We start from the raw sequence: 26538 nt of genomic DNA, 5'->3' as shown, positions 1-26538 counted from the left end.
TATCATTTTACCGTAATCCATGTACCTATCCAATAGCTGCTTGGAGGTCCCTAATGTTTCCGACTCAACTACTTCCACAGGCAGTGCATTCCATGCCCCCACTACTCTCTGGGTAAAGAACCTACCTCTGATATCCCTCCTATATCTTCCACCTTTCACCTTAAATTTATGTCCCCTTGTAATGGTTTGTTCCACCCGGGGGAAAAGTCTCTGACTGTCTACTCTATCTATTCCCCTGATCATCTTATAAACCTCTATCAAGTCGCCCCTCATCCTTCTCCGTTCTAATGAGAAAAGGCCCAGCACCCTCAACCTTTCCTCGTAAGACCTACTCTCCATTCCAGGTAACATCCTGGTAAATCTTCTTTGCACCTTTTCCAAAGCTTCCACATCCTTCCTAAAATGAGGTGACCAGAACTGTACACAGTACTCCAAATGTGGCCTTACCAAAGTTTTGTACAGCTGCATCATCACCTCACAGCTCTTAAATTCAATCCCTCTGTTAATGAATGCGAGCACACCATAGGCCTTCTTCACAGCTCTATCCACTTGAGTGGCAACTTTCAAAGATGTATGAACATAGACCCCAAGATCTCTCTGCTCCTCCACATTGCCAAGAACTCTACCGTTAACCCTGTATTCCGCATTCATATTTGTCCTTCCAAAATGGACAACCTCACACTTTTCAGGGTTAAACTCCATCTGCCACTTCTCAGCCCAGCTCTGCATCCTATCTATGTCTCTTTGCAGCCGACAACAGCCCTCCTTACTATCCACAACTCCACCAATCTTCGTATCGTCTGCAAATTTACTGACCCACCCTTCAACTGCCTCATCCAAGTCATTAATGAAAATCACAAACAGCAGAGGACCCAGAACTGATCCCTGCGGTACGCCACTGGTAACTGGGATCCAGGCTGAATATTTGCCATCCACCACCACTCTCTGACTTCTATCGGTTAGCCAGTTCGTTATCCAACTGGCCAGATTTCCCACGATCCCATGCCTCCTTACTTTCTGCAGAAGCCTACCATGGGGAACCTTATCAAATGCCTTACTAAAATCCATGTACACTACATCCACTGCTTTACCTTCATCCACATGCTTGGTCACTTCCTCAAAGAATTCAATAAGATTTGCAAGGCAAGACCTACCCCTCACAAATCCGTGCTGACTATCCCTAATCAAGCAGTGTCTTTCCAAATGCTCAGAAATCCTATCCTTCAGTACCCTTTCCATTACTTTGCCTACCACCAAAGTAAGACTAACTGGCCTGTAATTCCCAGGGTTATCCCTAGTCCCTTTTTTGAACAGGGGCACGACATTCGCCACTCTCCAATCCCCTGGTACCACCCCTGTTGACAGTGAGGACGAAAAGTTCATTGCCAACGGCTCTGCAATTTCATCTCTTGCTTCCCATAGAATCCTTGGAAATATCCCGTCAGGCCCAGGGGACTTGTCGATCCTCAAGTTTTTTAAAATGCCCAACACATCTTCCTTCCTAACAAGTATTTCCTCGCACTTACCAGTCTGTTTCACACTGTCCTCTCCAACAATATCGCCCCTCTCATTTGTAAATACAGAAGAAAAGTACTCGTTCAAGACCTCTCCTATCTCTTCAGACTCAATACACAATCTCCCGCTACTGTCCTTAATCGGACCTACCCTCGCTCTAGTCATTCTCATATTTCTCACATATGTGTAAAAGGCCTTGGGGTTTTCCTTGATCCTACCCGCCAAAGATTGTTCATGCCCTCTCTTAGCTCTCCTAATCCCTTTCTTCAGTTCCCTCCTGGCTATCTTGTATCCCTCCAATGCCCTGTCTGAACCTTGTTTCCTCAGCCTTACATAAGTCTCCTTTTTCCTCTTAACAAGACATTTAACCTCTCTTGTCAACCATGGTTCCCTCACTCGACCATCTCTTCCCTGCCTGACAGGGACATACATATCAAGGACACGTAGTACCTGTTCCTTGAACAAGTTCCACACTTCACTTGTGTCCTTCCCTGACAGCCTATGTTCCCAACTTATGCACTTCAATTCTTGTCTGACAACATCGTATTTACCCTTCCCCCAATTGTAAACCTTGCCCTGTTGCACGCACCTATCCCTCTCCATTACTAAAGTGAAAGTCACAGAATTGTGGTCACTATCTCCAAAATGCTCCCCCACTAACAAATCTATCACTTGCCCTGGTTCATTACCAAGTACTAAATCCAATATTGCCCCTCCTCTGGTTGGACAATCTACATACTGTGTTAGAAAAGCTTCCTGGACACACTGCACAAACACCAGCCCATCCAAACTATTTGATCTAAAGAGTTTCCACTCAATATTTGGGAAGTTAAAGTCACCCATGACTACTACCCTGTGACTTCTGCACCTTTCCAAAATCTGTTTCCCAATCTGTTCCTCCACATCTCTGCTACTATTGGGGGGCCTATAGAAAACTCCTAACAAGGTGACTGCTCCTTTCCTATTTCTGACTTCAACCCATACTACCTCATTAGGGTGATACTCCTCAAACTGCCTTTCTGCAGCTGTTATACTATCTCTAATTAACAATGCCACCCCCCCCACCTCTTTTACCACCCTCCCTAATCTTATTGAAACATCTATAACCAGGGACCTCCAACAACCATTTCTGCCCCTCTTCTATCCAAGTTTCCATGATGGCCACCACATCGTAGTCCCAAGTACCGATCCATGCCTTAAGTTCACCCACCTTATTCCTGATGCTTCTTGCATTGAAGTATACACACTTCTACCCATCTCCGTGCCTGCAAGTACTCTCCTTTGTCAGTGTTCCCTTCCCCACTGCCTCATTACACGCTTTGGCGTGGAAATGCCGTTGTTGGACTGGGGTGAGCACAGTAAGAAGTCTTACAATACCAGGTTAAAGTCCAACAGGTTTGTTTGGAATCACTAGCTTTCAGAGTGCAGCTCCTTCATCAGGTGTATTTGGGCACTCACCTGATGAAGGAGCTGTGCTCCGAAAGCTAGTGAGTCCAAGCAAACCTGTTGGACTTTAACCTGGTGTTGTTAGACATTCAGGGAAGTCTTTAATTGTTTTGAAAAGTCCCTCGGGAACTTCCTGTAGTTGAGGATGAGCTGCACTAAATACTTCTGACTCGCTGATGTTGGTTCATCTGAACCAATTGGTGAGTGCCCAAATACAGTAACTACCTGGTGATCAATCACTTTGCTGTTTTTATCTTAGTGTGATTACAAGAGAACGAGCCTCAGATGAATGTGTTGAAAGAATTGGATCTCTCTTTGTACGTTTTACTAAGCTCCCCAACTTGATAAATGCTTCAGATTTGGCCTTAAAGAATGGTTGAATCCTGTTGACTATAGTGATAAGGGAGGGTCTGATGGTTTTGCTTCCATCTGAACTTGGTGTTTAAAGAGGCAGGGCTGCACCACCTGATGGCCATTCATCCAGGCTTCTCCTCAGGCTGTTGGCTGCACATAGCACATATTTAGAACCTTTCTGCTCATTAAAGGTGAAAAACAAAATGCTGCAGATGCTGGAAGCCTGAATTCAAAACAGAAAATGCTGGAAATACTCAGCAGGACAGACAGCATCTGTGGAGAGAGAAAGAGGGTTAGCGAGCAGGATTTACCGACCACCTCACCGCGTGTTTTCCGGTGACGGCCCACCAGCGGAATCTACCAAACCCGCCGTCGTCAATGGAATTTCCCCGTAAAAGCACCCCTCATCGCCAGGAAATCCATGCGCCGGCGTGGGACCGGAATTTCCCGCCTGAACACTCAGTAAATGCCACCCAATATTTCAAGACCCATGAGTTTTCGTCAGAAGGCTTTCTGTTGTCGTTACTGCTCGCTGGGTGTCTGTGAATTAAAGCAATTAAACCGGTGGAAGTTTTTAAATCTCATCAAAGAAGATGATCATAGTAACTTGCAGACACCATGATATAGTGAGGCATGAGAGGTGCAAGCTGTTCTGCAATCCTAGTCAAACTGGTCTGTCAACAGAATAACCCCATAGTGGTACTTTGTTGGTCCCAGGCTCCAGATAAATTAGGAAATATGGAGGGAACTATGGAGCCAAGCTGAAAAGTGCTACTCTGCTATCCAGTGCACAGTGCTGCTATTTGTATGTTGCCTGACTGAGCATGACTATATGTGTCTCCACACAGTTTACACAGACATCTCTGTATCGGGGTCTTCGAGAGGCCCAACTGAGAATTCTCTCTGCTTTGCTCCAGAATTGGGACAAAATGCTGTGACAATTGAATGTTGACACAGGCGCCTAAAACCTCCAAACTCACTCGCTGCTGGGATTCTCTGCTCCAGGTGAAAGTGAATGGAGTTTTGGCTGGAACCCCAAATTCTCACTGACAGCGCGCAGCAACAGATGAGATTGAAGAATCCCACCCAGAGGCTGAGATGGACGAGCAGGATGCTGAATAATTGAGGGTTATAATTTGGTGAGAGCGTCTGCAGATTTGGAACATGTTATGATCTCATGCAGAGCACACACAGCGGCCGGGGATTCAAGAAGTTAACTGTGGCATCACATTCTGGGTGACGGGGACAGCTTCTTCTTTCTATAAATGTTTAATACTTTGTTTACTTTGTCCTGCACTTCTTTCACTATAATATTGGCCAATCCTGTCTCCTCTACCAGTGATCTCCATATGTCATTGTCCAAAGAAATAGGGTATGTGGGAAGAGCAGACAGACCCTGTTGATGTGTGTGTGAAACCAGAATGGCATAGCGTTTAGAACTGAAAGTTACATCTCCTTGTAAGGGAGTGAATGCAATTGAACCCTCAGCACTTCAAGTGTATCTGAAACCTGACCTCAAAGGCTGCGGCTAAGTCATTTAATAATGGTTTTTGTTAGGACAGTAGCTGCACTGGGACAGCAGGAAAATTGGTTGGCCCAGCCCTTTGAAGAAAATGAAGAGTACAGCTGGTCATAGGGCAAGTACTTTGAAATGACCTACACAATCGGACAGCATGCTTGAAGGAGGGCCGATCTGCCAGTGTTAACTAATGCTCCTCGGACTGCTTTCAGAATCTCGAGCTGCTCCTTTTGGAGATCTCGATTGGTACATTTTATGAGGTGCCAAAATGTGCAATGTTATGAACAATCTGTCCAAAAGCACCTGCCAGTTGGGGAGAAATATATCTGTGCAGCTGATGCCGTGCTGCACAATCAGTCAGTCCAAATAATTCAGTGGCATCACATTACTCACATTAAACTGCTCCAAATAAATTCCAAGCAGTTCTAATGTAGTGTCCAAGGCTCTCTCTCATTTGTGCTCCTTTGCTGGTATATTCACTGTCCCATCTGCTTGAATGCAGCCTATAGCCCTTCAAGGATTAGATCCAGATGTGATATTTTCTTCAGAGGACCTTGCAAAGCAAATCATAATTTCAGTGCAAAATACCTTTGTCACTTTGGGGTTAACAATATTTCCTTGTTCTTAGCTGGTTCTGAAAGTGACAGTCAGCTCAAAATGCTGGTCAAGCAGACTTGAGGTAATTGTGAAGTGTCTTTTTTGCTTGCTTCTCTGTGTAGTTATACAAGATGCGTACAGATGTTCATGACTGATTGCTCTGGTGACTCAACCTCAGTGGACGTTCTACATGTGTGCCAGGAGCTCGCTTTTTTTCTGCTGAAGTTAAAGGCAATGCTCTGGCAATTGGAAGATTTGGCATCTGGCTATCAAAGGCATGGCTCTTATTTAGGCTCAGCTTTAGTGTGAGGTCATTGGTTACATCCCTTTACCTTCTGTCCACTTGTAATTGATTGGTTCATCACAATTGGGAAACAATGGATCTCTATTTGAGAGAGAACATGTTCCTCTGCTGCATAGAGGGTCACCATCCCATAGGCCAGAACCAGTCTGTGTTCAGCTTTATCCAGGTTAATCTAACCCTAACAATGCAGAAGAAATGCTGCTGGAGATGGAAAACGCCTCCAGATTTCTGAGGGTGCCATCAAAGTGGGCTATGGCAACAGCTGCACCCTCTCTCTCTCCTAGCCTTCAATGTGCTTCACACATTGGAATATTTAGTAGAGTTCCTGCTTTGAGTTTCTTTTTAAAAATAAATTTAGAGTACCCAATTATTTTTTTCCAATTAAGGAGCAATTTGGCATGGCTAATCCACCTAACCTTCACATCTTTGGGTTGTGGGGGTGAAACCCATGCAGACATGGGGAGAATGTGCAAACTCCACACGGACAGCGACCCAGGGCTGGGATTGAATCCGGGTCCTCAGCGTCGTAGGCGGCATTGCTAACCACTGCGCCACCGTGCCACCCCTGCTTTGCGTTTCTGACAGTGTAGAATGATACAAAGTAATTTATTGAGACATATCATGACTTGTGGGGAATAATGGTTGGTGTAGATCCATTTACATGCTTCATCATTTAGCTGACATGTTCATTGTTCATTGTCAATTGTATTCAGAGTTCTGGACCAGAGCAGCAACATTTTTTCTTCCTATTCTTCTTGGGACAAACCCCCTCCGAATTCTCCATAACCAATGAATGGTATAAACTCTTCCTTCCACCCCCCTTGTGGTTGTTCGGTTGACATTCAGGTCGAGAACTTACATTCATCTCAGTGCGGAAAACGCTTGACTTGCTGCCTGATATGGGTGCAGGACTCAATAAGAAGCCATGTCAGGAGCACTTAAAGTTAAGGGGGGTTGGTATATTCACCTTAAGAAAATAAAAACTTATCACTGCCAGTTACCCAAGATTTGCGAAACATTTGCAGATTGTTGTTGTTGAGACCGTGTCCTGGTGACCAGCTTTATTAAGAATGGCCAGAGAACATCCTTCAGCAGAAATATTATTGTTTATATTGCAAATATGTCTTCATCTGTCCACAGCAGAGAAGGACTTTCAATGAAACACACATCGTTGCAGCACGGGGTCATACAGAGAGGTGACTGTTGTGGTGGGAAACTATGGAAACCCCAATCAGAGCCGTGGTAGCTCTAAATTTGCTGATAGGCTCAAGAATGAGTTTATCATCAACAGGCAATACAGAAGAACATCAGTCTCTGATTGGTGGACTCCCCTTTAGAGCGGCAAAACAGTTTGCCAGACATTGAGAGGTGATGGAGACTTTGAGCAGTTCAGACACGGATCTCCTGAATTGGTGTGAAGTTTCTGAACTTCCATTGAGTAAAAGTTTAAAGCAGCAGCCAGGTTTCTGGTGTTTTGTCTGCCGGGCAACCGAAGGCAAAAGTGAGGTTGCAACGTAACAGTGGGGAGTAAGCCTGCGAAGTCTTCAGTGAGGTGAGGAGGAGGCACTGGCCAATGGCCGTTGTGATGTATGTAGGAATTTCAGGTGTATATAGATATTCGGTGCAGTAAGGGTTAAAACCCTCGGTTAGTGTATGTGTGACTGCTGCAAACATGTTTTATAAGAAATCCTAGTTTGAAAGGCATTTATATTTTAGAAGTAGGTGGTGCAATTAAAGCATCGTGAAAAAGCTTGGGCTAATGTATGTTGTTTGCATTATTAGACGGAGCTAAGGCATCAGGTATTTTGCATAAAGCAGTTCAGTTGTGAGCTGAATGAAGTTGTGACCAAAAGTGAAGCACTTTGTCCTCATTGCAATTCAGTTAAAAGAGATTAACAGTCTTTAAAGCAGTGCAGATTTGTCTGAGAACAAGAGAAGCTGAAACCAGCTGAAACAGCTTCTGAAGAAATACAGCCAGAGCTCTTTCTGCATGGTTCTAACAGGAGTCAGATCTTGCCTTTAAAGCAGTGTCAAAAGATCTTTCTTTCTCAAAGAGCATCTCTGTAAAGTAAGTATTCCTGGGTGCCAATGGTATAATCGTGGATTGAGAGATGAGATTTTCTTTTCCTGCTGTTTAAGTGGGAATAAAGATAGCAGTTAAGGGTACTATATGCACTGTATTGAGTAGTTTTGTATAAGGCGTGCTTGTAAGCTAGTTTCTTGTTTGATGTTCAAAATATTTTAATACTGTTTTAGTAATAAAGTTTGTTTTAATATAGGGGCGGCACGGTGGTGCCGACGTTAGCACTGCTGCCTCACAGCGCCAAGGACGCGGATTTGATCCTGGTCCCGGGTCGCTGTCCATGTTGAGTTTGCCCATTCTCCCCATGTGTGTGTGAGTCTGACCCCTGCAACCCAAAGATGTGCAGGGTAGGTGGATTGTCCATGCTAAATTGCCCCTTAATTGGAAAAAAGAATTGGGCAATTTAAATTTTTTTTAAAGTTTGTTTTAATATACCATATCCTTATTTCTTTGTGTAATCACTTGTGGAGCAAGATATCCTTTCCTCACAGTCTTACAAATTTTTTTTTTAAATTGGGATTTCTGTCCAGTATCCCAGCCACTGTTGGGGTCCGGTCTAACATCGCAGTACCGTTGAGGGGAGCAGCGGGTGACTCTCAACCTCCTGGCCAGGGCTGAGGGGGGTGAGCAACCAACCAAAAAGAACCGAGGCCAGATAGCCAACAGCAGCAACCAGGCAGTTAGACAGGGTACACATGGGCATCAAGGATCAAGACTCGAGGCCCGGCCACACGAGCGAGAGTCGACAGGTGTGAAGAAGGCCAGGCAAGTGCCAGTGTCATGTCTCAGGGAATCGGGGAGCAGCGGTCAGTGGGGTGACTCGATCCAGAGCCAGAGGCCAGGGGCTTAGAGTGAGGGCACTGGGCAGCAACCAACATCTTTCTTCTTGTTATTTTTGCATAATGAATTCACTGACTTCTTTTGTGTCAGCCATTTCTCCCACTGAGCGATTGAAGTTGCTTTTATGATACCCGGCTTTGTTGCTATATTTATTTGGTTATAAATATGGCGGTCAATATGATCGCATTTCTTAATCCTAATTATGTGTATACTTTCAGAGTCGCCAGGTATCTCTCGATACCTCCACAAGGTTCAACCCGAATACCGATCAAAGAGCCAATACACCAGTTAGTTAGTTCAAAGTCACTACTATTTATTTACACACAGTAAGATCTACTCATGCACGATAATACTACAAACTAAACTATCTCTATCAAACTAAACTATCTCTATCACTAACACCTATACTTAACTTTGGGTGCCCATTTAGTCAGAGGAACAATGGCCGTTGTTCGGATCTGAGGCTGTTGGGTTCGAAGAGGTAACGGGAGTACAGCTAGGGTCGTCCGTCTGGTAGCGAGCATTGACCTTGAACGTACTTGCTTCTGGTGATGCTGGTGGAAGGGTCTCTCCGCTTGAGAGCCGAATCCAGGAGGCTGAATCTCTGGTGGGGGTTCCTTCTTATACTTGGGAGGGGCTTCACGTGTTTTTAGGCGGGCCTTAAACTTGGTCCCAATTAATTGGGCAGCTTCTTGATCAATGTCATCGATCTAAACCAATAAAAGGGGTGGGTGCCCTGATGGCTGGGTGTGTCCTCGGTGGCCGTTGGCCTTGCTTTGTTTGTGTCTTTCGGTTGGGGTACTGGTGCCGGGATGTCTGCGACAGTATCGGCTACCTGAGTGTTAGTCTTTGTTCCCGGAGATGGGCCATCAATATGTTAATCGACCCAGAGTTTCGATTCCGTCTGCTGACTGCCTTACAAATATACATTCAGGCTCTGTGCCTGCTTGTTGCTTTGTATTGTCCACATTGCCCTATATTCTCTGTGAGTGTCCATTTTGTATTCTGAAAGTAGCCATCCCAGATGGCTACAGCTTACCTTGACCACCCATCAGGGCCGGTCTTAACGTCATTGTGGGCGGGGCTTGATATCATTGGGGCAGGGTTCGATGCCATTGGGGCGGAGCTCGGTGCCATTGGGGTGGGGCTCGACATCATTCGGTGGGGCTGCCAGATCACCAGGGAGTGGGGTGTGACTTGGGGCCCCCACAAAAAGGAGAACCCGGGGCTTCCAAACGTTTAAGTCCGCCTCTGGTCTGCAAAAAACAGCACAAATCCAAACCCTACAAGCTTACGTTTAGGTGATTAAAGGACTCATCAAATATACTATCAAACTTCACTTACTCAGTAATAACCTGCCAATCAGTTTGTGTTCTGCCAGGTCCCCTTAGCTCCAGACCTCATTGCAACCTCAGTCCAAACAAGGACTGAATTCCAGAGGTGAAGTGTGAGTGGCTGTCCTTCAACCAAGAGAGACATTTAGAAGGCTGAGTAAAACTGAAGTAAATGAGGATTAGAGAAAAACCATTCAGACGCTCAGGTCATACTGTCATGTGAGAGTACCTTTAAGAAATGGGTGTTTTTTATAGCATAACTGTAGTGGGTGTACCTTTAAGAAATGGGTGTTTATTACTGCAGTGATGTCAGACAGTGGGTGGAGCTGGGCTGTCTGTCCGCTTTACTTCTGTTTTTGAGCAGGCTGCTAGAGAGTGAGGTTTTAGGTTCATTTTCAGAGAGAAGAGCTGCAGTGAAAGCCAGCAGATGTGCATGGATCTCTCTACAAGCTAAAGAATGTTAATTTGGATGATTTCAAAGGGATAACTGCTCTCATTAGAGAATTTAAACCTGATCTCTGTGTTAAAAGGGTCTTTTGTCTTCTGGATGTTGTTTGGGAATATGTTAAGGGTTATTTAGTGTTGTCTTCTTTGGGGGTTGTATTTGAATTGATGGTTGCTAAGTTGTTCACTGTATGTTTTAAAAAGGTTAACTTTAGTTCATAGAATAAACATTGTTTTGCTTAAAAAAATACTTCTCGATTTCTGCTGTACCACACCTGTAGAGTGGGCCGAGTGCTCCCCATACCACAATCTATTAAAATTTGTGGGTCAGGTGAACTCCATGATACACTTTGGGGTTCTCTAAACCCTGGCCCATAACAAATTGGGGACAAAAGCCTATCTATTGGGCTGGCTTAGTGAACTTAAAGACTGTGAGGGGTGAACATATTGTTTTTCAGGTATGGTATTCCAGTTTAAGTGGGGAGTGTGTTGTGGACAATGGCTCTTTCAGAGGCTCTGAAGTTTTTGGGGATGGAGACGGTCACGCAGTACCTTACGGACAGAGACTAAAAGCAGACTGTTAGATTTGGCAAAAAACATTGCAGTTAACATTACCTGACAAAACGCGAAACGATGAGGTAATTACGGTGGTGGCTAAGCATTTAAAGTTGCCTGAGATACAGTTTGACTCATTGGAAATGGCTGGAACATGAGAAAGAATTAAAGCAGCTTGAATACGAAAGAGAGAGTGAGAAAAGAGAGAGAGAGAGGAAAGAGAAAGAGAGAGATAGAGAGAACAAAGAAAAGGAGAGAGAAGAAAGGAGAAAAGAAAGAATAGCCCTAGCAGAACAAAAAGAAAGAGAAAGGGAGACACAGATCAGGGAAAAAGATAAAGAGAGAGTGTTTGAACTTCAGAAAATGGCCATGAAACATGACAGTCAGTTAAAATTGGCAGACGTAAAAAGAAACATACAGTTAGATGATAGTGATGAGGATAGTGAGAAAGAGCATCATAGTCGAAGGCTTGGTGGGGATCTATTTAAATATGTCCAAGCATTGCCAAGGTTTGATGAGGAGGTAGAAACCTTTTTCATTTCATTTGAGAAGGTAGCTAAACAAATGAAATGGCCACAGGACATGTGGGTATTACTGATTCAAACAAAGCTGGTAGGTAGGGCTAGTGAAGTGTTTGCATCACTACCGGAAGAGGTATCTGGGATGTATGAGGAGGTGAAAAAATCCATCTTAGATGCATATGAACTAGTGCCTGAAGCCTACAGACAAAGGTTTAGAAATTTAAGGAAAGAATTTGGTCAAACATACATGGTGTTTGAAAGGCTCAAACAGAGTAATTTTGTCGGGTGGATAAGGAAGGGCTTTGAAAATAAACCAAACATATGAAGCTCTCAGAGAAATTATACTTTTGGAGGAGTTTAAAAATTCAATTCCTGATGTAGTGAGAACTCATGTGGAAGAGCAGAGGGTTAAACTGTGAGATTAGCAGCAGAAATGGCAGATGATTATGAATTAGTTCATAAATCAAAGCTTGGTTTCCAACATCAGTTTCAGCCTGTGAGGGATAGAAACTGGGGACTTGAGAAATACTCAAGTGGTAAAGGTAAAGGTGATCTGATGGGAGATAATAAGGAGAGTGTACCTCAGATTAAAAAAGAAATCCAGAAGGATGGAAAAGAAATGAAAAGTTTCAAATGTTTTCACTTGTAATAAACTAGGCCATGTAAAGTCACAGTGTTGGTGGTTGAAGAAAAGCACTGGGAAGGCTGATGTGGTAAAATAGGATAAGACAGTGGGGTTTGTTAAAGAGGTAAAGGGAAGCCCAAGTGAAGCGAAGGAGGTGCAAAAGATTGTACAGCCTGATCAAGAGGTGATTGATAAGAAGGTGCCAGATCTCTTTAAAGAATTTACTTGTGTGGGTAAAGTTTACTCATGTGTATCAGGAGGAGTAGGTAAATAAGTCACAATTTTAAGAGATACAGGAGCTAGTCAATCTTTAATGGTAAGAGATGAGGAGTTATGTAGTTTGGGAAGAATATTGCCAGAAAAGGTGGTAATATGTGGAATTCAGGGTGAGAGGAGTAGTGTTCCATTATATAAGGAAAGGTTGGAAAGTTCAGTGAAGAGCGGCGAAGTGGTAGTAGGAATAATAGAGAAACTATCTTGTCCAGGAATACAGTTTATCTTGGGTAATGATATAGCTGGATCGCAGGTGGGAGTGATGCCTACTGTGGTTGATAAGCCAATGGAAAATTAGACAACTGAAGTGTTGAAGGACGAGTATCCTGGGATTTTTCCAGATTGTGTCGTAACAAGGTCGCAAAGTCACAGGTTAAGACAAGAGGAGAAATCAAAGAGTGAAGATGAAGTTGAAGTGCTATTATCAGAAACAATTTTTGATCAGATGGTTGAAAAAGAACAAGAACAGGTGGAGGATGAGGCGGATATTTTTAGTTCAGGAAAATTGGCGGAGTTACAACAGAAAGATATAGAAATAAAATGGACGTATCAGAAAGCATATATGGAAGAGGAATCTGAGTATATACCAGAGTGTTATTACCGTAAAAGTGATGTCTTGATGAGAAAATGGAGACCTTTACATATGCAGGCGGATGAAAAGTGGGCAGACGTTCATCAAGTAGTATTGCCGGTAGGGTATAGAAAGGAGGTGGTGCGAGTTGCACATGAGGTACTAGTGGGAGGTCATTTGGGAATAAGGAAAACTCAAGCTAAAATCCAGAAACATTTTTATTGGCCTGGACTACATAAAGATGTAGTTACGTTTTGTCAATCATGTCACACATGTCAAGTGATAGGGAAACCTCAAGCAGTGGTAAAACCAGCCCCCTTAATACCCATTCCAGCATTTGAGGAATTTTTTACAAGGGTCCTAATTGATTGCGTAGGACCGCTTCCTAAAACGAAAAATGGGAATCAATATCTTTTGACGATAATGGATGTGTCTACTAGGTTTCCAGAGGCCATTCCAGTACGTAATATTACAGCTAAAAAGATTGTGGAGGAGTTACTTAAATTCTTTACTAGATATGGACTACCCACAGAAATACAATTGGATCAAGGATCAAATTTTACCTCAAGGTTATTCAAAGAAGTTATGGATAGCTTAGGAATAAAACAATTTTAATCAACTGCGTACCATCCAGAATCGCAGGGAGCGTTAGAAAGGTGGCATCACACATCAAAGACAATGTTGAGGGCTTATTGTCACGATTATCCAGAGGATTGGGATAAAGGAATTCCATTCGTACTGTTTGCAATTAGGGATGCACCTAATGAGTCAACCATATTCAGTCCTCTTGAACTAATTTTTGGTCATGAGGTAAGAGGACCACTTAAATTGATTAAAGAAAAATTGGTGAGTTACAAATCGGTAATTATATTATTGGAGTACGTGTCAAATTTTAGGGAACGATTAAATAGAGCAGGTGAATTGGCTAGACAACATTTGAAAGTTGCACAAAATGGGTAGCGGACAAGAAATCCAAAGTTCGTAGTTCTGCCAGTGGAGATAGTTTTAGTGTTGTTACCAGTGTAGGTGAACCTTTAAAAACAAGGTTTTGTGGACCTTATCAGATTGAAAGGAAATTAAGTGAGGTGAATTATGTGGTAAAAACACCAGATAGAAGGATGACTCACCGAGTGTGTCATGTGAATATGCTTAAAAGGTACTTTGAAAGGGAAGGAGAGAAAAAGGAGGAGGTTTTAATGATTTTAACTAAAGTGACAAACCAAATCCAGATGACTGTGAATTTAACATACCACAAATTAAATTGGAAAATGAGGATGTTCTTAAAAATTGGGATAAATTGTTGAGTTACCTTCCAGAGGAAAAACGGACTGACCTGAAAGAGTTCTTGATATCACATGGGCAAGTTTGTGGAGATAAATTGGGAAGTACTAAAATGGCTATACATGATGTAGATGTGGGAAATGCTGTTCCAATCAAACAACATCTATACAGACTTAACCCTTTAAAATTGGCACAGGTTAACAAAGAGATTGAGAGTACGCTTAAAAATAGCATAATTGAAGTGGGTTGCAGCCAATGGTGCTCACCCATAGTGATGGTACCTAAATCAGACGGTACCCAATGGTTGTGTGTGAACTATAGAAAGGTTAATGCAGTTACAAGAACGGACTCTTATCCTATCCCACGTTTGGAGGATTGCATTGAGAAAGTGGGACAATCAGCTTTTATTTCCAAACTGGATTTACTTAAAGGTTACTGGCAGGTACCTTTATCAGAAAGAGCGAAGGAGATTTCCGCTTTTGTGACTCCAGATGGTATATACCAATTCAAAGTTATGCCATTTGGTATGAAAAACGCCCCAGCCACATTTCAACGGTTAACTAACAAAGTTGTTTGGATTACCCAATTGTGCGGTATACACGACGATCTGGTAAATTTCAGCCAGACATGGAAAGAACATTTAAACCATCTGATGGAGTTATTCGATCGACTTCAGGAGGCGGGTTTGGTGGTAAACCTAGCCAAAAGTGAATTTGGAAAAGCCCAAATCACTTTCCTTGGCCATACAATGGGAGAGAGGGTCAAATGGTCCCACGGGATGTGAAAACAAGAGTTATTGGGGAGTTTTCGATACCCTCCATACAACGGGAAGTAATGCGATTTCTTGGTATGAGTGGATTTTACCGGAAATTTGTACCGAATTTTAGCAGTGTGGTCGCTCCACTGATGGACTTGCTCAAGAAGCATAACAGATTCCAGTGGACAGCGGAGTGTCAACAGGCATTTGACGGCCTGAAGGCTGTGTTAACCACTGCTCCTGTGTTAGCCATCCCAAATTATACCCAAACCATTCAAAGTGGCTGTTGCTGCGAATGATGTGGGCGTAGGTGCGGTGCTTCTACAAGACGACGACGAAGGGCTAGAGCGGCCTATTGGTTATTTTTCAAACAAATTGAATTCTCACCAGAAAAAGTATTCAACGATTGAGAAGGAGACTTTGAGTTTTGTGCTGGCTTTGCAACATTTTCACATTTATGTGACCAGCAATCCGTCTGACACCATTATATATACTGATCATAATCACTTGCCATTTTTGGAGCGATTCCGGAATAACAATGTAAGGCTGTTTCGCTGGAGTTTATTGTTACAGCCATTTCATTTAAAAATAGTACATGTGGCAGGACGAGAAAACGTGATAGCCGATGCTGTGTCACGAATGTGATGAACAGAAGCAGGTTCAGTTGGAGAAGAAGAACAAAAATGGACTATATTATTATACTTGTTTGCGTGTGTTGTTTTTTGAAATGAAAAAGTATATTTACTGTGTGAATTTCTTAAAGGATAGTGAAAAGGTGAAAAATGAAACCATTTTGAAGTTGATGGTTTATTTTTTGGGGGGAGAGGTGTCATGTGAGAGCACCTTTAAGAAATGGATGTTTTTATATAATAACTGTAGTGGTGCACCTTTAAGAAATGGGTGTTTATTATTGCAGTGATGTCAGAGATTGGGTGGAGCTGGGCTGTCTGTCTGCTTTACTTTCATTTTTGAGCAGGCTGCTATGGAGTGAGTTTTTAGTTTTGTTTTCAGAGAGAAGAGCTGCAGTGAAAGCCAGCAGATGTGCATGGTTCTCTCTACAAGCTAAAGAGTGCTCATTTGGGTGATTTCAAAGGGATGACTGCTCTCATTAGAGAAATTAAACCTGATCTCTGTGTTAAAAGCGTCTTTTGTCTTCTGGATGTTGTTTGGGAATTTATTAAGGATTACTTAGTGTTGTATTCTTTGGGGGTTGTATTTGAATTGATGGTTGCTAAGATGTTTATTGTATGTTTTAAAAAGGTTAACTTGAGTTCACAGAATAAACATCGTTTTGCTTAAAAAAATACTTTTCGATTTCTGCTGTACCACTCCTGTAGAGTGGGCCGTGTGCTCCCCATACCACAATCTATTAAAAGTTGTGGGTCAGGTGAACTCCATAATACACTTTGGGGTACTCTAAACCCTGGCCCATAACAATACCTGACACAAAGAAAAGGATAAACAACACCACCTCCACTGTGCATACTTAGCCCCCTACTATACTTATACACACACGACTGTGAGGCAAAATTTGGCTCCAACTCCATCTCCACATTTGCTGATTACACAACCATAGTGGGTTGGATCTCAAACAATGATGAGTCAGTGTACAGGAGGTATATAGAGAACCTAGTGGCGTAGTGCAACAACAACAATCTCTCCCTCAATGTCAGCAAAACTAAGGAGCTGGTCATTAACTTCAGGAAGCAAAGTGTCGTACACATTCCTGTCTGCATCAATGGGGCTGAGGTGGAGGTGGTTGACAGCTTCAAATTCCTAGGTTTGCACATCACCAACAATCTGTCTTGGTCCACCCATATCGAAGCTGCAACCAAGAAAGCACAACAGCGCCTGTATTTCTTCAGGGAATGAAGGAAATTTGGCATGCCCACATTGAATCTTACCTATTTTTACATTTGCACCATAGAAAGCATCCTATCTTTCTGCATCACAGCCTGGTATGGCAACTGCTAAGCCCAAGACCGTAAGATACTACAGAGAGTCATGAACACAGCCCAGTCCATCACGCAAAACCGCCTCCCATCCATTGACTCTGTCCACACCTCCTGTTGCCTTGGGAAAGCGGGCATCATAATCAAAGACCACTTCCACCCACGTTATTCTCTCTTCCAACATCTCCCATCGGCAGAAGATACAAAAGTCTGAGAACACACATTAACAAATTCAAAAACAGCTTCTTCTGCACTATTACCAGGCCCTCATATGGACTGAACTGATCTCTCCACGCATCTTCTCTACAGTTGTAGCATTACACTCCGTATGCTTCACCCATGTCTGTGTATTTGTGTATTTATGTATGTCCTATGTTTTTCATGAATGGAGCAATCTGCCTGGACTGTACGCAGAACAATACTTTTCACTGTACCTCGGTACACGTGACAATAAATCTAAATCTAAAATGGTTATAGTTTCTGAAGGTTAACTATTTCAGCCTATCATTACTCCATTCACCTCATTTGCTTTGACAGTGCTTCCCACTTTTATGACTTACTGTTCTAATCTACCCCACAGTTACATTCCAATCCAAAACATGTACTTTGTATGGTATTATAATTCTTGTGTTTTTCTCTAGCCCATTTTTGGCCCTTTGCACTTGACTCTGCCTCGTATGTAGTAATATTGTTATTGTCCTGTACGGGCTGAGATTATTCATGAAGGCCTCACCTTCTCAAGTTTACCCCTCGCCTGAGGTGTGGTGATCCTCAGGTTAAATCACCACCAGTCAGCTTTCCCCCTCGAAGGGGAAAGCAGCCTATGGCCATCTGGGATTGTGGTGACTTTACTTTACTTACAGTAATATAGTTTAATCCTGATCCTTGAAGAATTTATCTGTCCCATGTTTTAGCCCTGAGCCTTTACAGTTTCTCTTATCATAATTTCTGAGGCCAGTTCTTTTGGTTCAGTTTGTTCGCCTTCTTTTGTCCTAATCCTGTAATGCGTTTGTGACCCGTCACGTCCTGGATTAGTCTGGATCTATATTTAACTGATCCTCTGCTACACGTTATCAACCCTGAAGATGCACGGGTATCCCGATGTTTGTTACATTCCTTCTTAACTGATCTACCCCATGTTTTATCGCAGTCCTGATCTTGTAAAGTTTCCTTTTTCTACAAGTATTCCCTGTTTTATATATGCAGGCTGTGCCCTGCTTGTGTCTCAGCTCTTACCAGCTACTCTCCAGAGTTTTGTCTTGATCCTGCAGGTGTTTTGTTTAACATTTTAGCTAGAAGCTTGATTAAAACACTTCCTGAACGTCTGTTTTATCTTCTGCTTTTAAGATAACCGTATTGATGTCTTCCCCGTAATGTACCCGAAGTTTGTTGATTTTCTCCCTGACCGTGGTTACTTGGTCATTTTATTATCAGTGATTTTTAACAATCCATGTCAGCACTTTTTCCTTGACAGTCACGTCAGGCCCTCGCTTGTCGGCTGGGGAGGCTTCACTTCTGAAACGGATTTTTCTCCTGCCCTAATTGGGATGAGCCAGTTCAGCGGAAGGAATCCAGCCACTGAGCTGGTCATCTGTCTGTTTGTTTCTCTTCCCGCACCTCGTGGGGCGCAGGGCAGAACTTCCATCCGTTCCATTGGAAAGGTATTTCCTGGAACTGGTGGTTAGCCTCATGAGGGGGGGGGGGGGGGGGGGCACCACTTCCCATCAAGCACGGTCGAGCGCGAGTCTCCCCTCCCTTACCGCACTTGTGGATGGGCCCCACAAGCGATTTATGACTGGGCGTGGAGCCGGTGGTCTTCATGTCAATGTGGTTTCCGGGGATATCCCCGCTCCCCCCGCCCCCCCCCCCCCAATTATTCAGCCCCCAGTATTAGATTAGTAGAATTTCCTCCAACTATTTATTGGAAATCCAAACAAGCCATCATCTTTGGTCCCCCACTACGAATTTTGCCCGCTGACCATCGTTTCCATATCTGTCTTGTCTCTCTCTCTATCTGGAAATCGACTGAAGCTAAGCTTCATCAACCACAGGCATGTTGCTTTCCACCGCGAGGTGAGCTTCCGATCCCACATCGAAGACCACTTATATTACTGGTGCCTGAGGGAAGCCACGTGTGATCAAAGTTTCCACCTTTATTTGGAGAATTATTCATTTTTATAATAAGGCTCCTGACAGACAATTTTTTCAATGCTTTCCCAAAATCCATGTACACTACATCTACCGTGTGTTGGTAATTTTTAGAGAAACTGCTATGCATGTCTTGCCAATTGCCCGTGGTTCTCCCTGGCCTTTCTAAGAGTTTATTCATTTGATTTTTAAATATAAATTCGAAGCGTTTGCCCAAACATGTTAGATTAACTGGTGTCTAGTTGTCCGGATTGCCTTTCTCTACCTTGGCATTCTGCAGTCCCACAGCACGATTTGCATGTTTAAAGGGGATTGAAAAACTGTGCTGAGGACCTCTGGCACCTCCCCACTGACTTCTGTCAAAAGCTAGAATGCTTGCCATCCGTGTTCAGTGACTTGTTCACCTTGAGTTTTATTCTCACACCAATTCCTTTTATATGTGTAATGCTGTCCACTGTGTTGACCGGATTTGGTTATTTCTTCTAATTAAGAATATCCTTGACTCTGTCTCATGTTTTAGTACCAATCCTGCAGAATTTGCTTCTTAAGTGTCTTAATCCTAATCCAGCCAAACTGGCTGCCCTGTTTTGTCCCCTGTGTCTGTTGAGCTACACTCTTCTATGTTTATTCCTAATCTTGTAGCTGGGACTCACTCGCATAGCCAAATCCTTCCTGTGCCTGCCCTGCTTCTTCCAATGGACCAAATCTCATAGTCCTTGTTCTTCAGCATATTGAGGATTTTTGGTCCAGATGTTTTAGAAATTACAGCTCTGGAGCTCTCCAGTACTTTCACCCATTGTCATGGATCATTAGTATACACAACCCCTTGTTTCTGCTCTGTTCTCCCCCTAATCATTTTTGCTGTCCCAATCTTGCGGCCAAGCCCCGGCCCTGTATTTTTGTTGAACACTCTCCGTTTTGTACAGAGCTGTATTGTACTCTATGCTCGGTTTCTTCTCTGCTCTCCCAATTGTTGCATCGATTCTCATCGTGTTTAGCACTCTTACACTTTTGTAATGCCACTCTTGTAGCTATGGGTTGTTCTGGTTATCACCCCACCACCACCTCTATTCTTGTGATAGTCCTGATATAGGCTGAACTCTGTGCCAGGTTTTCACTTTTCCAATGATTCTTACATTGAAATAACAATGGCAAATTGCATTTATATAGCACCCTCCCAGTATCAAGATGGCTCAAGGTGTTCCACAGGAATACTATCAAACAAGTTTGACCAGGCCATATAAGGAGACATTAGGACAGGTGACTAAAAGCCTAAAGACTAAAAGATGCAGACTTTAAGGAATAGCTTAAAGGAGGAGAGGTGGAGACTTTTAGGGAAGAAATTCTTGAACTTGGGACCCACAAGCGAAGGCATGGCTGCCAATGCACTGCTGGGAAAATCAGGGATGTGTAAGAGGTCAGGATTGGAGGAGCACAGACATCTCAGACGGTTGTAGAGCTGGAGGAAGATACAGAGATAGGGATAGGCAAGGGAATTGAAAGATTTCAAAAACAGGGATGGAAATATTTAAATTGTCATTATTGGACCAGGAACGATGGACCAACATGGAGGACGATGTGCGAACAGGACTTGTGTCAGTTAGTGTATGGAACCAAGTTCTCTTTCAGGCCTATCTTTTTTTATTTCTATCTGCTCCTCTATAGATCCTGATGCGGTACCCGTGCACCGACCTCAGCCTCCCTTTGGGGTTCTTTGTGCCCTACTTGGTCCCTTTTCTATAGTGTGACTATGTGCTGGGGGGGGGGGGGGCGGTGCTGTCTGTCTTTTTAATTTAATTAATCCCAATCCTCATCTGTGCTCCGTCTCAGAGTTTGTCTCTGGTTGTCTGTTGTTTTGTTACTCTTGATTTCATTTTCTTAATGTCTTGGAGTTTACCTCTGTCCCTCAGTGAGTGCATTAGTCCTGGTTCTGTACCGAAACTCTGTGCCAGGTCTTCCTTCTGACCCTGTGTTGCATTACTTTTGGTCTTGTTTCTTGACTATCACATAGCCTCTGTCCTGCTCTTTTGGTGATTAGTCCCGATTCTGTTCATTCACTCTGCCCCCGGACCCAGCCTCTGATTCTATTTCCATAGGCCCGAGGGTTTCTCTCTATCCTTTGGTTGTCGTTCAGCGGCACTTGTTTATTATGCACACTTCCCCTCACTTTCTCTCTCCTCTTTCTAATGTTACATTGACCCCGATTTCTGACTCTCCACTCTTCGTTAATTTGCCACACCTATTCGATTTCCAAGATATTCCAGGGGATGAGGAGGGCGGCCGTCACCATCCGCCCCCCCCCCCCCCCCCCGGCGGCCGCCTCCTCCTCCAGAATAGTCCCGATTCTGCATCTGAGCTCGCATCCGGACTCACTTTGATCCCGGAGCAATCGCGGCGAGTCCTGATTTTGCATCTGGAATCCGCCCCAGAGTTTCCGCCTGTCCCTCCTCTGGTTGTTGTGGATCCTGATGCCAGATGCCTTATACTTCGTCCCTGGATTTCCCACTGCCCTGTTTTTTTTTGGAGGGGGGGGGGGGGGTGGAACCAGTGACTCTTGTCCTCTCGAGCCCTGTGATTGTTTGTGAATCTGATGCATTAGGCTCTCTTGGGTTTGGAGGAGGGCGGTGCATTAAGTCTTGATTTCTGTATGTGTTTGTACATATATATATAAATTTATATTTAACGCTGTGTCGAGATTTCTTTAATTTAAAAAAAATCATCTTCCTAACACCACCTCTGCAAACACCAAACAACCTGAAGAGACAGTGGCATTAGTCCTGATCCGAAGCTGGGCTGAGCTCTGTGGCGTGTGTTGCTGGCTGCCCCTGTGTCTGTTCACGGCCTCTCTGGCTGATGTTTACTGTGTGATTGTCCCAGATTAATCCGCTGGCATGGTGGAGGTGAGAGTGGTGGCTGTGGCTCTGGCGGTAGTGGTGTCAGCAGCAGCAGCAGCAGCAGCCAGCCAGCAGCAGCAACAAGCAGCAGCAGCTCGCCGTCCCTGCCGGCTTCCGCGATCGCACTGAGGAAGCTCCTCTCCCGGGCAGAAACGCCAGCATTTCTCCACCATGTGTGCCGCGGAACGCCAGCAGCAAACGGAGACCCGCTTCTTCAGACACACCGCCGGGCAAATGTAAACAGCTCCACAACAACCCCCCCCCCCCCCCCCCCCACGCTCAAAAAAAAAACTTTATCCCTCGCTCCACCCCACCAACAAAACAAACAACAACAAAAAAAAGCAAGAAAAGAAAAGCGTTTTCACGATTGTAGGATGATTGCTAATAGCCGGATCTTTACCGTGGAGTTGATGGAAAAAACAGTGGAATACACACCAGGACCGCTTATAATGCAGCGATTAGTACTGTGGTGAACTCGAGAGAAGGCGCGGGGGTTGCGATGAGTTAGTTATCGCAGCCCTTCTTTCTTTTCAGTTTTTGTTTAGTTGATTGCTGCTTTATTTAATTCTGAAGGCAAAACGCCAGAGGAAAGCCCGCCGCTCGTCCAGCCCAGCTGGCTTTGGATTGATTGTCCAGCGGGATTTTAGACAGGCGCGCACAACTAACTAGACACCAACACCTTTTACAGAGCGTGAGGAAAAGTTGTCCTGAATAATTGTTCGGAAGGAGGGGGGGGGGGCACCTTTTTTTTGAGGAGGACGGGAGGGGGGAGTTGGGGGAAGAGTGGGGACGAAACAACAACAACAAAAGGAGGAGGATGGGGGATTTTGTGAGCCCCGGGGCTGCGAACGGCAGCAGCCCGGGGATGGGAGCGGCGGCGGCCGGGAAGCCGGGCAGCGGGAGCGGCGGCATTCCCAAACACAGCACGGTGGTCCAGAGGCTCCGGCAGAGGATCGAGGGCTTCAGGCGGCACCACAACAACTGCGAGGTGAGGCGCCAGCAAACGCAGGCTCAGCAGATCGAGCTGGACCGCCAGGAGACCTTGACGCTCCACCAGCGGTGCCTGGAGCTCAAGGCGAAGAAGACGGGCAAGCACCGGCAGCAGGACGGCGCCTTCCGGAGCAAGCACTGCGAGGCCGAGCCTCCTTCCTCGGCTCCGGCCGCTACTCCGGACCAGAGGAGCAACACTCTGATCGCGGTAGGGGCAAACTTTTCATCCCTCTTTCTCCCCTATCCTGCTGCCTGCTCTCCCAGTTTAAAGGGCAGGATGCCTCCACTGTCATTGGCCCTGGGTGGGCAGGGGTGTTGGGCTGTTGTACACTTTAAAAGGGGAGCACCTATATTTATAGCTTTGTGATGGGTAACTTGTCTCTGTGTTTTTTATATATATAAACCGCAGAGTTGAACAAACCGCAGAAGTTTCAAGCAAACTTGAAATTGGTGTCCTACAAACACGGTATCATTAAAAAACAACCCTTGCAGACATTGACCATGGATATGTATGGGAAATGAGCCTCTTGTTGTGACATTTGATTCGGGGGAGCACTTGACCGTTTTGTTTCAATGTCTTTGCGCCTCTTTTCCTTCCTAAGGGATTTTGCGAATCTAGCTCCCGCGTGAATTTCCCCGCAGCGAGCCCTTCACTTTCCTGACTTTCGTATTAATCATACCTCCTGCAACAACATTGCCATCGCGGAGGGGGTGAGAGGGGTTGTCTCTCTGGCGAGAGAGCACTCAACCTTCAGGCAGGAAGCTGGCAAAGCCTGAATGCAGCTACTTGTGATACAGTGAAGTGCTCAACTTCCACCCCCCCCCCCCCCCCAATTTAAAAAAAAAAAGCAGCTCCTCGCTGTCCCCCCCCCCCCCAAGCAATCGAACCGAGATGTTTTGATCGCGCCAATCTACTCTCGTTTCCTGCCCGAGTAAAAGGGGGTGTTGCTCTGCGGCTTGAATTTAAAGAGGTGGGTGGGACTTTTGCTGTTGGAAGGAGGGGGGAAGGAAACAGCTGAAGTCCCCATCCTGGAGAGAGAGAGAATATACACGAACACGTTCAGAGGGACAGCTCAAGTTTCCACTGCACAGCTAGAGTTCAGTGTTAGCTGAACATTAGCGAAGACTGTTAATATTTACTTATTCAGCATTGGTTAGATTGTTTCAACAGCCTGTGTGTGTGTGTCTTGATGCACGAAGCCAGGCATTGACTCGAGGAAGGGAATCTTTGGAGGAATAGCCAGAAGCTGGTCAGAGGAGTGGGCTTAAAGGAATCAAGGGAGGTGGACAAGTGGAGAACTTTAGGCAAGGGCACTTCAGAAAGTGGGGTCTGAGCTGCCGCTGAATAGCACTGGCAAAGGAGTGACAATGCACAGGAGTTTGCAGGGAGAGGAAATGAGTTTTTTTGTCGGGGGGACTGGTGGTGGAGGAGGTTACAAAGTTTGAGAGGCGAAGGCCCATAATGGGATTTAAATATCAAAATTAGAATTTTAAACTTGAGGTGTGGGCACATCATAGAATTTACAGTGCAGAAGGAGGCCATTCAGCCCATCGAGTCTGCACTGGCTCTTGGAAAGAGCATCCTACTTAACCCCACACCTCCACTCTATCCCCGTAACCCTGCAACCCCATCTAACCTAAGGGCAATTTGGCATGGCCAATCCATCTAACATGCACAACTTTGGACTGTGAGAGGAAATCGGAGCACCCGGAGGAAACCCACGTACACACGAGGAGAATGTGCAGACTCTACACAGACGGTGATCCAAGCCGAGAATTGAGTCTGGGACGCTGGCGCTGTGAAGCCATAGTGCTAACCACTATGCTACCTTGCTGCCAGCTGATGTATGTTAGCAAGGACAGGGATTGACTGGTAAGTGGCAGTACAGCACTCTCATCAGTTGTGCGCTGCACTGTATGGTCTGCTTGGTTGTGGGGCTTGAACTCCCGATCTTCAGACTCTATTAGGCATGAGCAAGGGTTTCAAGAACAGATGGGCTGAGTAGGGAGAGAGAAGGTCAAGGCTACAGGGGTGGAAGTGGATATCCTTTGTGATGGAATGATGGAATCTGTTGAAGGTTGCATAAAGGTCAAGTAGGATGAAGATAATGCATCACAGTCACAGCGAATATAGTTCATGACTTTGGTGAGGGCCGGTTTGGTGCTGTGGGGAGTGTGAAAATCTAATTGGAAAGGTTCAAATGTGGTTTTGTAGGAGTGGTGGGAACCGAGCTAGGAGACAACAGCTCATTCCAGAACATTTCACAGGAAAGAAAGATTGGAGATGGGATGGTGGTTAGTGCATTAAGAGGGATCTGACCAGGGTGCGACTATGGCAGATTTCTGAGATAGGAAGACAGTATCTGGATATGAAACCATTTGTGATGTATAATTAAAATGGAAGCCATTAAAGGAAGTTGGGTGATCGGGTGTTTAGTGGGAAGGAGTCAAGGAAACAGGGAGCAGGACATGTGGATAAGGTGATTAGAGAGGCCACTGTGGAGGAACTAAAAGAGACAGGTATTCAGGGCTGGATTATGGATAGGACCGTGAGAAAGTTTAGTTTAGTTGGAAAGGAGGAGGTGATAAAACAGGGAAGGCTGCTGAATAGATAGTTTGTGTTCTAAGAGATTTTTTTTTAAAAATCGCTGAACTTCTTGCAATTGAGGTAATGACAGGGGTAAGAGATGGGGAAGGTTCACTGGGGATATAGGAGTCAGAATTGGGGAGGGCGAGTGAGGAAGCAGTTGAGAAAATTGTGGTGAATGGGTGGGCAAAGTCTAGGCAGTTTGGTGACAGTGCAGTCATAAAGAACTTTGAAAAAATAATTTTTACAGGGATAATGCAGGTGGAAGCGTGGATTTCATATCAATTAGCATAGCCAAAACAAGTAATTATGGCAATCTCACATCATAACATCCAATGCTGAAAATGCACAGCTGGTTAAGAAAAGGCAGGTTAATATTTTGAGTGTAGGTAGATCCTTGGTGTGATTCAAATCCTGCTAATTTTCTCTGGGAAGAGAAATTACTTTTGGTATTTTGGTCCTTTTTTGACTAGATTGGAGACAGACATAAGTGTAAAGGATGATTGTTGGTAAACCTAAACAGCACTGGGGAACCTTTCAATGTGAGTCGGTCAAAATGGAAAGGGAGTGATTTCAGTTGCTTCCTTTATCTTAATTTAAATCTTTTCATATCATTCTAAAATCAGATCTTAAATTGAATATATTTCAATGCAGTTGTAAGTCAGAACCTCTCCAGCTGCAGGCTATACGCTGGTACTGATTTTAATTGACTTTATGGACCCATGGTAGATTTGCACCCCATAATCGTTTGCAATTTGTCTGTGTTCCCCCATATCACGCTTGTAGCTCTGTTCACCAGTTGTACAGGTTGGGCCTTTCCCCTGGTGTTTGTTCTCACTGCTTTTTCTCTGAAATCTGTACTTCTACAAAGCCTGCGAAAGTGTTGATCAATGTTATCAGGAGAACTTTGCTCAATCTACTTAGTCCGATTCGAATGCAGATTGTGGC

The 26538-nt window shown here is 44.4% G+C and overlaps 1 protein-coding gene across 3 annotated transcripts in view; it reads left to right on the top strand.

Annotated features, from left to right (window-relative positions):
* maml3 (mastermind-like transcriptional coactivator 3) overlaps positions 1-26538 on the top strand; it is a 665132-nt gene that overhangs the window by 14425 nt on the left and 624169 nt on the right. For 2 of the 3 annotated variants that reach the window (XM_072495604.1, XM_072495603.1), the window contains exon 1: positions 22811-23211. The exons of the other annotated variant lie outside the window; for it this stretch is intronic. In XM_072495604.1, coding sequence (XP_072351705.1) covers positions 22831-23211 — 381 coding nt within the window. In that variant the 5' untranslated portion in view covers positions 22811-22830. Of the gene's footprint in view, positions 1-22810; positions 23212-26538 lie in introns of those variants that run through there. 3 annotated transcript variants of the gene reach the window in all.

This window comes from Scyliorhinus torazame, chromosome 3, assembly GCF_047496885.1.
Source record: "Scyliorhinus torazame isolate Kashiwa2021f chromosome 3, sScyTor2.1, whole genome shotgun sequence".
Taxonomy (NCBI): Eukaryota; Metazoa; Chordata; class Chondrichthyes; order Carcharhiniformes; family Scyliorhinidae; genus Scyliorhinus; species Scyliorhinus torazame.
This window is presented reverse-complemented; position numbering and strand designations above follow the sequence as displayed.